The 11,974-nt window shown below is 36.1% G+C and overlaps 1 protein-coding gene across 2 annotated transcripts in view; it reads right to left on the minus strand.

Moving 5' to 3' along the window:
* LOC107663785 (T-box transcription factor TBX2b-like) overlaps positions 1–4,330 on the minus strand; it is an 8,067-nt gene extending 3,737 nt beyond the window's left edge. The window contains exons 1-5 of one of the 2 annotated variants that reach the window (XM_016454115.1): positions 3,395–4,330; positions 2,440–2,707; positions 1,516–1,662; positions 689–765; positions 436–611 (exon numbers count right to left, since the gene is read on the minus strand). In XM_016454115.1, coding sequence (XP_016309601.1) covers positions 436–611; positions 689–765; positions 1,516–1,662; positions 2,440–2,707; positions 3,395–3,753 — 1,027 coding nt within the window. In that variant the 5' untranslated portion in view covers positions 3,754–4,330. The remainder of the gene's footprint in view (positions 1–435; positions 612–688; positions 766–1,515; positions 1,663–2,439; positions 2,708–3,394) is intronic. The other variant, XM_016454116.1, reaches the window with a different exon arrangement.
* Positions 4,331–11,974: the final 7,644 nt, after the last annotated feature.

Consider the following 11,974-nt stretch of genomic DNA (forward strand, 5'->3'; position numbering starts at 1 on the left):
ACTTGGCTATGCTTTTTTTTTTTTTTTTTTTTTTACAATAAACCAGACACTAGGAAACACTTCCAGACAGACAGATCAATCTGACAGTAACTAACAACTAGCAGGCAACTGACTGTAAACATAGTGACACTGTAAATATATTCATCAATTCACTCTCTATCAATAGCTTTAACTAGTTGCTGGTTCAGCAGCAGCGTAAAGCTCATCAACTCTCTACATAGGAAAAACAAACAAAAAAAAGAGGTCCGGATCTAATAAAAATATCGCGAAAAAAATCTACATGATACACATCAAAATACGTTGATCCAATGCATGGTTGTAAATTCCATACAAAAGAACCTATGGAAACGTTTATGTTAACAAATACATACTGTAAACATAAGAAACTTTAGGAAAAGCTCAAGTGGCATTGCAATGCAGGTTGTTGTTTTTTACCTCTGGATCTGTTGAATTTAAGTGGACTTGTTGCTGGTTCAATCGGTGAATGAACTGAATCCCTCCCAGTTTGTTCGCAAGATGAGGCGTCCGAATCTGCTCCATCTCGATCCACTTTGCTCTGATCATCAAACATGCGCATTGACGGCAGGGCTAACTGTTTTCTGAAAGTTAAACTAAAATTAGGTAACTAATGCCTAAATATTTGTGGTTTGTGCATATCTGATGGTTTAAAACATTCGTCTAGACATACCTTTTTTCTCTTCTTCCATTCCCTGTGTCTCTGAATCCTTTTGCGAATGGATTATGATCGATTTTCAGTTGTGTGATCTAGTAAAAGAGTGAAATTAGATTTATTGCGTCTTTCATGCTTTCTTTGGGGTGGCCTATTTCAAAGTAATAGCACTAAATTGTTCTGGAACTATAATTCGTATTTTGTAACGCATGATCTAATGAAATAACCTATGTAAACATGTCCTGATATCTCCACAAACGCTGGTTAAATCTTTTTTTTTTTTTTATTGGGTTTAATTAATTTAGGTTTATAATGTTTTTAATTGCTAATTGTTCAATTAAATCGAATACTTTCGTTTGTTCTGTCGAATTCATTGTAACTTCACGTGATGTAGTCTAGTTTCACAACGCACTAGACTTTCTTTCTATCTTTTTTCTTTTTCCTTTTTTTTTTTTACGGGCTCACATTTTATTGTTGAGCATATTGTATTGCTAAGCATCTCGAGTAATACATACAAACAACTATTCGGTGCACGTATCGATTTTAACTGGCCTGTAATATTTACGTTCATAGAGCCACCAGACTCAGTGTGCTGTCATCCCAATTATAATCAACAAATTGAACTCTATTACTGACAATGACAAAAAGACAGAAGGACACATTGCTGCGTAGGGAAGATACTAAACAGAATTCTAGAATATTGTCTGCATAAAAAATAAGTTACAAATAGTTTCTCTTTGAGCTCAATAATAACAATAATTATAATAATAATAATACGACAACGGACAACTGGGGGGAAAAAACATCTAAAATGAACACTGCGTTTAGGTGCTCTATTAACTTACCTTGTCATGCTGATATGCAGTGACAGCTATAAAATCGGTCTCAGGAAATACATATGTCCTGAAGGTGCTATAAGGGAGCTTCAGAATGTCGTTGGCTCTAACGATATGAAACCTGGGTTGGTATTTGTGCATCGAATTTAGAATTGTCTGAAAAGTAAAAAGGTTATCTGGTCAGTAAGAATACCAGTGGTATAAAAATGCAAAGAGACATCTGCACAGTAACAACAACAACAACAACAATAATAATAACTTTTTTGAGTATTATGAGAAGAAATGCCTTTTTTGAGAGTATAGAAAGGCTTTAAAGGACTGTAATAATGGTAAGATTTTTGGGGTGATAGTTGAGATACGTACTCGGTGTACAAATGAGTTTTTGTATTAGTTATTTTGTTTTAACCTTGCAAGCTTATATGAGAAGAAATGCCTTTTTTGAGAGTATAGAAAGGCTTTTTCCTACTGTAATAATGGTAAGATTTTTGGGGTGATAGTTGAGATACGTACTCGGTGTACAAATGAGTTTTTGTATTAGTTATTTTGTTTTAACCTTGCAAGCTTACTACAAAAATATATGCGAAATTGCCATTTAAATTGTGTCATACCTATGCGGTAAAAAAACAAACAAAAAAACACATTCATATCTTTGGCTCAGCCCGTCGATCATGAGATTTAGTTTGCCCCTTGATATTTGATGTTAATTAAGGTAACTGCTCTTTTATGCTTCATTTAGGCGACAGACACTGAAAACACGCTAGGAATCCAATGCACCTTAAAATGTCCAAACTCTGTGACTGGCTTAATCTTGTAAACATCTTTGCTTCTTGATCACCCAGATAAATGTATTCACTATATATTCACTTTAAATGTTATACTATCACTGATTGGAAATAGAGACATACAGTTTCAGAAAATAAATAAATAACTTACAAATCCATGTTTATCCGAAATATTGTTGGTCAGTTTGAGTTTATGGAAAGCAACAGGCTTTGCCATCCACTGTTCACCCGTGGCCGGGCTATCCGGGTGAATGTACATTCGTTTGGGCATCTCCGGATCGGCCTTTCCTGCGACAATCCATCGAGAGTTGTGAAATTTGTACCGACAGTCGTCTGCCGCAACAATATCCATCAAAAGTATATACTTGGCTTTTTTGTCCAGGCCGTTCAGACGTACTTTAAACGGAGGAAACATTCTCCTATGGACGGAACAGACATAATCATAGGTCTGTGGCCGAATTTATTCATCAAAATATTTATTTAACATTTGAAAGACATTTTAAAAGAAATTAAATACCGAGAAATAGTTCAGTTACACTTTCCATTTTAACCACAAATAAATAGCTATCATTCAAATCTAGGTCGTTTGGCAAGGGCTAACAGGCTATCGGATAACAGAATCGTACCGGACTACTCTTGCTACCATTTTCAAATATTTTACGACCATATTTATAGTCAAAGGGATTATTACCCCTTTATACTTCTTATAGCTATTTATATATTTCAGGTAGGTCGAAGAAGAAAGTTTTTTTTTTTTTTTTTTTTTTTTTGCGTAAAGAAGTAGGCTAGTCCCCCTTTGTGTAGCGCAATATTTGCATTGTTCAGAAACATTAACTATGCACTTATATAACAGGTATGCGATTCGTTATAATAGCCTTAATGACAGAACGAATGTGAATGTTATTCTAAAGCTGGCATCAAATAGATATGGAGCCTTTTGTGACTGTTTAGTACCGTCGATGTAATTTGATCATACAGAAAGATAATTTCTATCGAGCAATATTTACTTCCGAACTAAAATATATTTTCTATAGTGAAACAGACCACATTTTAACATCGTTATCATCAAGTTATCCACGGAAAAAATTAAAATAAAACGGCCTTACCTTCCTGATTTAGTGATGACCATTTCGGTTCCAATTTTGTGGAATTGATCCCAAAGGTCCTTAGCTTCTAATGTAACTTTAGGATCGTCTTCAACGTCCTCCTCTGCCTCGAGACTCTTGAAGGAGCGGAGATGAGCCGCCTGGTGGTGATGTCCAAGCGCCGCGTGTAAGCCGGCCTCAGCCGCACCGGAGAGCGCATGATCCGCCAGCGGTTTACTGAGACCCGGTGGTAAAGAGAGCGCTGGGAAGAACGAGGGTTGAGCCGCGGCAAGGAAAGCTGACATGGGAAAGTCTGCCGGCCTGTGTGCGTGAAAAGGGTGATAAGCCATAGCGTTCGCTGTGAAAACTGGATCTCTCATCGGTGCATCCAAAAAGCCAGATGAAAATATAATATTCTAAAATAACTGCGCCTGTAACTCGCGTAAGTCCGACTGTTGTCGCCCTCTTACAGCTGAAAGACGGCGTTGGTTTCACAGTAGTTAAAGAGGACTGGTAGGAAATGTCACTACCGTCGAGGATGTCCAGTTCCAGCACAGTGATAAAATCCTTCAAAAGAGCAACATTGACACTTATATGTAGATTTAGAGCTTCCCTTCTGTTCAAGCCACTACATAGGCTACATGAAACTAAGCAGCCCCAATAACAAGGACGCGAAAGTCGTGAGCAATGATGTAGAATTGGTTGGTTCTTCCAAGATCACTGTGTAACTGTGTCTATCTTACATGTCCCTTCTCACTGGTTCCCCGCACTAATGAACCAAACCGTCTTGATTGCAGATTTTACGCATTCTGGACCAATTGTAGAGCTCCATAGGCGTGGTTTTGACAGCTCCAGCCAAGATCGTGAAGGGGGGGTTGGCTAAAAGGTGTCGGAAGCATTTGCAGTAAGAAAACATGTCAACAGAATAAAATATTAACCAATGACAGAGTAAGGATCTGGAAACCCCACCCCCGCATAACCTAACAGAGGAACGGTCATCCGGCTGTAGGCAGACGGGTAAGAGAGTGCTTTTCCCGGCTTGTGCTTCATCCGTTTGAGGATCGTGTGCGTTCTTGATCTTTACGCTCCAATGTCGGACTTTAAGAAATATAGCATTTTGGACATTACTTTTTGAAATTATGTGTGACGAACATACCAAAATGATTCTAATGTAGTAACAACTGTCGCTGTTTAACGGGTTTAGAAGATAGCAACCTGCACGTCACGGAAATTCTTGTAGCGGTTATATTAAAGAACAAATGCACTTATTTATTGTAACAATTTTCCCAAAGTTTGCACAATTATAACTGATATTAAATCGACCGGATGAAACACATTAGCTACAGTATATTTTATTTTTCCAGGCGATATACAACGTTGGTTGCACGGAATGGGATGCTCGCCTAAAATCAGAGTGCATTTGAAGGCGAAAAGGAAGGAAGGTTTCAGCGATTTTTTTTGTCCAGTTTACGGACTGCCTACTGGAAGGAATAACGAGGTACTATCACCCATGGCAAAACGAGCGCTTTTTTTCTTTTCTTTTTTTTTAAATATATGCCTGCAACAAACTCAATAAATCGAGGCATGTTCAGGGTGTTGTGTAGCCTATGCACCTATTTATGTAGCCAATAAGAGCAAGTTTCATCTGGTCTCTCTCCTTATTTCTCAGAACTGTTCACGATTAGTTCACGTTAAATCGACCGACAGGGAACAGCAGAGTAACAATTTGAGCTTTAAAGCTCCATAAGCTGTAGTGTACCTTTAAGAGGCTCGTCAACAGATCCTTGATTAAGTGGGACTCAGTTTGTTAAAGAGCGCTTGGCGCCAGTCGGCTGGAGTCCCACAATAAGAACCTACCCCTGTCAATTCATATTTACCCCCAAACTTTCAAACAGCGTACACCGATCCACTCAGTGTTTCACAGAGCTTACATGTTGACAAAAATCCCCCCAAACCTTTTGTGCCAGCCTATTTCCGCTTTCAACATTTAATTAGACCCAGTGAAAGTCCCCAGATGGAAGATTTATCTCTTGTGTTTGAAACGATGTCTGATCAATTCTGATTAGCTGAGAAAAAAACAAAACAAAAAACCATTGAATGATTGTCATTAATTCCACACATCATTTGTTCAAAGATTTGGAAATCCGTACAATGTCAACAAATGCATTTTTTTTTATTTGTTCCTTTCATTTGACTTCTTTCATTCTCCGAAATGTTCATTGTAAACCTCAGAAATGACTTCCTGCTGAAGGACTCAAAACAACAGTACTGTCCTGAGAGGGAGGCACAGGTCGCTTCTGACTTGTCTCAGAGATGAAACAGCCTTACGGGGTTGAGTTTATGACAGATGCGAGGATCTTGAGTCACGGGTGTATGGCAAGATATCTCAGAACAAAAGAAGAAGGACATAAAACGATTGTTTTGGATCCTCTTGTATCGACATGTTTCGTCTTTGGTAAGGGCTCCAAGCCTATATGTATTATGTGGGAAAGCTTCATGTTTTCAAAGTTAGCCTGTGTAGAATAAACAATGAACGCAGGTGGATTATGATTTGTTCAATATATTGAATTGTTCAGTATTTATACTGTAATCTTCAGCAACAGATGACTGTATTTAATTGATTCTTTATGTAAATCTAAATATCGAATTACTGTATTTTATTGTGTCGTGTGTTCTATTTGATTCTTAGTTATTGAACAGCAATTTATTTATTATTTATAAATATAATATTGCTTATAGACAACTTTTTGTCAGTTTATTTGTATTGGGATATATTGCAACTTATTATTTTTAATTCTATATTTTAATTTTAGAAATGTGACAGTTTGCATGGGCCTGTATGAATCATGGCATTTACGTCTACTTGTGCGAGGGTATGTCAAAAGTTTGAGGATAGATAAAAATCAATTACTCAACTGACAACGTCGAGCAATAACGTCGTTAACTTTAGTTTATATACTACAATATGTTGAAAAGAGGTTTGCACAGATTAACCCCACATGAAGCAAGTTAATGATTTTACCATGTATATACTCTCATCAAGTTAATTATATAAACAAAGATCCATGTAGTAGACCAGCTCATTTATTTGTTTTAGTAAATTTACGCCGAGGCCTCTTGTACCACAGTTGTCCATGCAGGTGTTATTTAAGGGCGCGCTTTCATTCAAACGCTTCCTGACCTTTCTCTCTTTTCCGAATTTTTTTAGGTAACCGACACTAAAGTCTTGTGAACGTAACTGACCATTCTTTGGTCTTCGGTTAAAATAATGAGCTTAAAGAAATGTTACAAATAAAAATAGGCTATATAATATTATTTATCCTCTCTTTCCCTGCCTACAGGATAGTCAGTTGTTTTCAAAAAAGGTTTTGCAAGCCTAAACAATCACCATTGCACAGCATCACCCACAAAATGCCCTAACGCTCTATTTATCCTGTGGATCAAGTTCTTGGCGCCAGACTGTTTAAGACCTGTCAAAGTTCTTCATATTTCTCCGGTCCAAGACCAGCCCAGAAGAACCCCTCCTTCACACTCTGTCCTCCGCTGTCCTGTAGTGCTGCCGATGTTATAGGTGCATATTCTACAACCACACACAACTGAAATGTAAAAAATGTCTTTTTTATAGACTTATATTTTGCAAAATGTGTGTAGGCCAAAACTAGATACTCGTAAATAGAATAAGTTATTGTTCATCATGTTGTGACACAGTCTTCTGTAAAAGCAAACATTTATTTAATTATTTTGACTTTTATTTATTAAACCTTTAAGAGACGGAAAACAATTATTTCTCTGAGCAAGAGACTGACTTGGAAGCGCCAAAATAGGTCGAATTATTTCATCATTTTATAAACTTTTAAATCTTTAGTCTTTTTTGGTCAGGATTCATAAAACCACAAATCTTTCTGTAAGGAGTGGACATGACTGATCCTATAGTGTTTTTTTTTTTTTTTTATGTTTTCCGTTTATTCGCGAGTCAGCAGGTGAGCTCTAAAACGTGAACTCTATGAAAATGAAATATGAAATCACGTCATACTTTAATAAGAACCTGTTTTATGTAATATTGTATTTTTCCGTTTCAGATACTTTGATTTCTTTGGTTTAGAGCACAGAAATCTTCTTAAAGACAACAATCTTAAAAGACAAAGACAATTATTTATTAAGACTGCAAACAGAGATAAGGCGATAAAAGAACATACGACTTAGCCTTTTAATTTTAACATTCCATTTTGAAATATTCAAGTGACTGAAAATAAAATATGATTATTAGATCTATATGATTAATGCCACTTCTTGTCCTTTCTGGACAAAAACACGCCTTTCATCCGGAATCCAAACCAAATACCCCAAAAGAGCACAGAGCAAGATTTAAACATCTAGAGATAAGAATAATATAATCTAAAAATGTTCTGTTCGTAATTCCAGGTTTTGTAAGACGTTACTTGATAAAAGAGATGTGACCGTTTTCTTTATTAAGGTTTTAAATATATATATTATTTTTTTTTTTACGAATTATTAAAACCAAAGAGCCCCCTAACATTATTAACGACTATGCTACAAAGTTCACATGTCCTCACTACAGCATATAAAAATGAAACAAGCTCACACATTTAATACCCATACGACAATATAATCTACTGGATGTGTCTAGCCTTTTTTTTCATATTCTAAACATCTAAACAAATCAGGTCAAGGATCAGGTTTGGTTTGTCATTTTAGGGGATTTTAGTAGCCTACAAGTGCAAAAATGTACAAGTTATGTTTTACAATTTAGTACAATTTATTCTTTAAGATATGGCTATTTAATCATTCTGATTAAATCTCTTTCCAACTGCTTGTTTCTATCAGTAGAAGATCAAGTGATCAATATGTTTTTGTAAGGCGAGTTCTCAATGTTTTTACACACAAAGAAAAAATAAAGCAACACGAATTATGTCCTCACTACACCATATAAAAATGAAACAAGCTCACACATTTAATACCCATACGACAATATAATCTACTGGATGTGTAGCCTTTTTTTTCATATTCTAAACATCTAAACAAATCAGGTCAAGGATCAGGTTTGGTTTGTCATTTTAGGGGATTTTAGTAGCCTACAAGTGCAAAAATGTACAAGTTATGTTTTACAATTTAGTACAATTTATTCTTTAAGATATGGCTATTTAATCATTCTGATTAAATCTCTTTCCAACTGCTTGTTTCTATCAGTAGAAGATCAAGTGATCAATATGTTTTTGTAAGGCGAGTTCTCAATGTTTTTACACACAAAGAAAAAATAAAGCAACACGAATTGCCAGTTGGCACAGAATACCATCGAATAAGAAAACCGTCTTATGAAATGTACGTTTATGAACTTTCATAGAATATATATAGACAACTAATCTGCATTCTCTTGCACGTGATTTATAGATTAATGTTTTATAAAATACACGAATTTGAAATCAGCAACTTCTATCCGACTACGATTTTCTATAGCTTTCTGATATGATACCTGTTGATGCAGATTGCGTGCTAGTCCATTCACGTACACTAAAACGGATGGATATGTATTTGCGCGACTTTGAACTTCTATGCCCACTGCTACAAGTCTGCGTGCTACAAAAATTAGATAAAACGCAAAAAAACAAAAACTGGTTTCACAATTAGGCGGTACATGTCAAGGCTTCAAACGAACTTATGCATTTATTTTGACTACACCTAATAAAAAGTGTTTGCAAATAAAACCCCCTGTAAAAATGCCTTTGTAAGTCATTGTATTGATTTCACCTTGGTAACCATTCTAACAAAATATAGCCATTCATTAATGGCTTCCAATAACTGGGGGAAAAAACAGGGAAAAAAAACAATTTCCTTTATCTAAAGGGTACAAAACTAACAACACAATAGCTTTAGTTAAAACAAACAGTTGAGCCATGTTTTCAGATACATTTTGCTGTTAATATGAGCAATAATATACATTTGCATGTCTGATGCATTATGGTAACAATAGAAATAATTGTTGTTCCTATAGCTGATAATTGCCTTTGAATTCAAGTAAAATATTGCGGCTATGGTAAAAATGTCCTTTTTTTTTTTGATCTTCATCTGTTGGCAAGTGGTCAAAAATGTTTGGGATGCCTTAAAAAGGTCATTCTTTCAGCTAGCCTCTGGAATGAGATTCACCACTGATCAAAGGCTGGCAGGAGTGTGGGGGAGAGTCTGCTCTCTTCAGGGTTGTATTGTAAGTTGAATGTATTAACTTCACAGGTCAATCTCACCCTACATCACCATTACACCTCTTCTAGGAATGCTTATAGATGTTTTTATACTGGCTGGTTAATACAAACACAGGTAACTTATAGGCAGCAGGATTAGGGAGGGTTTGTATAAGGAAATCTGATGGAAATATTGTTGTCAGAGTGGTTATGTGGTTTTGAATTGGCAACAAACAATGCTCTGTGGGAACCATCTGCTTATATTGCTTTTTTGTTAGTGTTTCATGTATACACACACACACACACACACACACACACACACGGGGACATTCCATAGGCGTAATGGTTTTTATACTGTACAAACTGTATTTTCTATCGCCCTACACCAACCCTAAACCTAAACCTATCCCTTACAGGAAACTTTAGCATTTTTACAATTAAAAAAAAACTTTGTTTACTTTATTTTTATACCAGTTTTACAAATGAGGACGTCCCCAAAATATATACTGTACAAACTGTATTTTCTATCGCCCTACACCAACCCTAAACCTAAACCTATCCCTTACAGGAAACTTTAGCATTTTTACAATTAAAAAAAAACTTTGTTTACTTTATTTTTATACCAGTTTTACAAATGAGGATGTCCCCAAAGGGAGGTTTTTGGAGATTTTGTCAGGTTTAGCTCACTTTTGGGTACAAATTTGACCCCAAAATATGGTTTAGTAGGTACACACACACACACACACACACACACACACACACACACACACACAGAGATTTTTCTCCTTCTGTCTCTCTGTGCTGAGACTATATGCGTATGACAATACACTTCTAGTGTGGGAAGTGATCTCAGAGGTCCCACACAAGAGGAATGGCTCCCTGGATACTGAGGGTAATAACTCGTAATTAAAGCCATACGATGAGTTGAGTCAAGAAGTGGGGAGGACAGGTTATGGGACATTACTTGCACTTCTCTTCTCTTCTCTTCTCTTCTCTTCTCTTCTCTTCTCTTCTCTTCTCTTCTCTTCTCTTCTCTTCTCTTATATACACAGACTAAATCAAATACCTCAAACATCAACTAAACGCCAACCTTCATTGGTTCCTGCACATCAAAAATCATGTTTGAAATTTAGAGTATGTATGGATTCATTTCATGCTACCTTTATGCCCTTTTTAGAGCTTGAAAGTTTTGGGTCCCATTGACTTTCATAAAAAAGACATGAAACAAAATATCATCTTTTGTGTTTTATACCATGAGGGTGAGTAAATAATGTCACCATTTTTTTTTCATTCAATTTTCTCTTATTCCAAATCAAGTAAGGCAGTTTTTTTTTTTTTTTGCAGCACAATATTTACATATAACTCTTTTCTCGTTCCTGAGTCCTGACTGTCCTCAATAAATTGTTTAAAGACACACTGGGAAAAAGAAAGAAAAAGATAGAAAATCAGAGAAAGATGACACAAAAAGGATGGAAAAGGTGTTCTGCATTTCCTCAGTCATCTATCGAGAGAACTAATGATTGGTCTGCTACATCCAGCCATTCCCCAACCCCTGAATGATCAGCTCCATCTCTAGTAACATCAGAGACGAGAGCAGGCAGGAAGAGGGCCATCAATCTCGTTCGCTTTCTCCTCTCCGGTCACAGTCCACACCTGGGACACATTTGACATTATGTTAGGTCACCCTGGGCTCTGACGGAGTCACTGCAAGGTCGAAACTGTAAAGTTGAAATCCCATTCAAAAGCTTAGACATCTCTGAGATAAACTTTATTTCTCTCAAAGAGGCAGATCGGATTGCACAACGGGCAGTGCAGATGTGATGAGAAGTTAACTTGTAGTAATGTGATAGCGGGGTTAAGTGTTGCACATGCTGATGAGGACTCAGGGATTGCCCAGAGATGTGAACATGAGAGATTATATACAGTTCACAATATCAAGTATTTCTGTCAAGGCATTACAATGTTTCAAAAACAGTCAAGACAACTGCAATTTAGCAGTTTATTCACATTTACAGCGATAGTTTTGTGTCATCATTTACACACCCTTGTGTGGTTCTAAATCTGTAAGACTCATGTCTCGTTTTAAAGAAGACACTTGACAGATTATGGCTGAAGTGCAAAACAAGTGAAACTAAAAAAAGTTATAGAAGTTTGTTTTTTAGTATGAAAAGTGCACAAAAAATTGGATTTTAAAATTTTATATAAAATTTATATTTCCCAAAACATGTTTTTCTCTAAAACGGCAAGAAATTCAAAAGCCATCAATCCAAACAAGTTGTTTTCCAAATTTGAGCTTGATATATGAGCTTTTGAGAATTAGTTTTTTCTTTTGTGTGCACAGTACCAAACATTTTTACTAGCTGAAATCCACTTTCTATTCATTTCCAATGTGGTCATTTATGACCAC

Source organism: Sinocyclocheilus anshuiensis, unplaced genomic scaffold, assembly GCF_001515605.1.
Source record: "Sinocyclocheilus anshuiensis isolate Anshui unplaced genomic scaffold, SAMN03320099.WGS_v1.1 scaffold123, whole genome shotgun sequence".
Lineage (NCBI taxonomy): Eukaryota > Metazoa > Chordata > Actinopteri > Cypriniformes > Cyprinidae > Sinocyclocheilus > Sinocyclocheilus anshuiensis.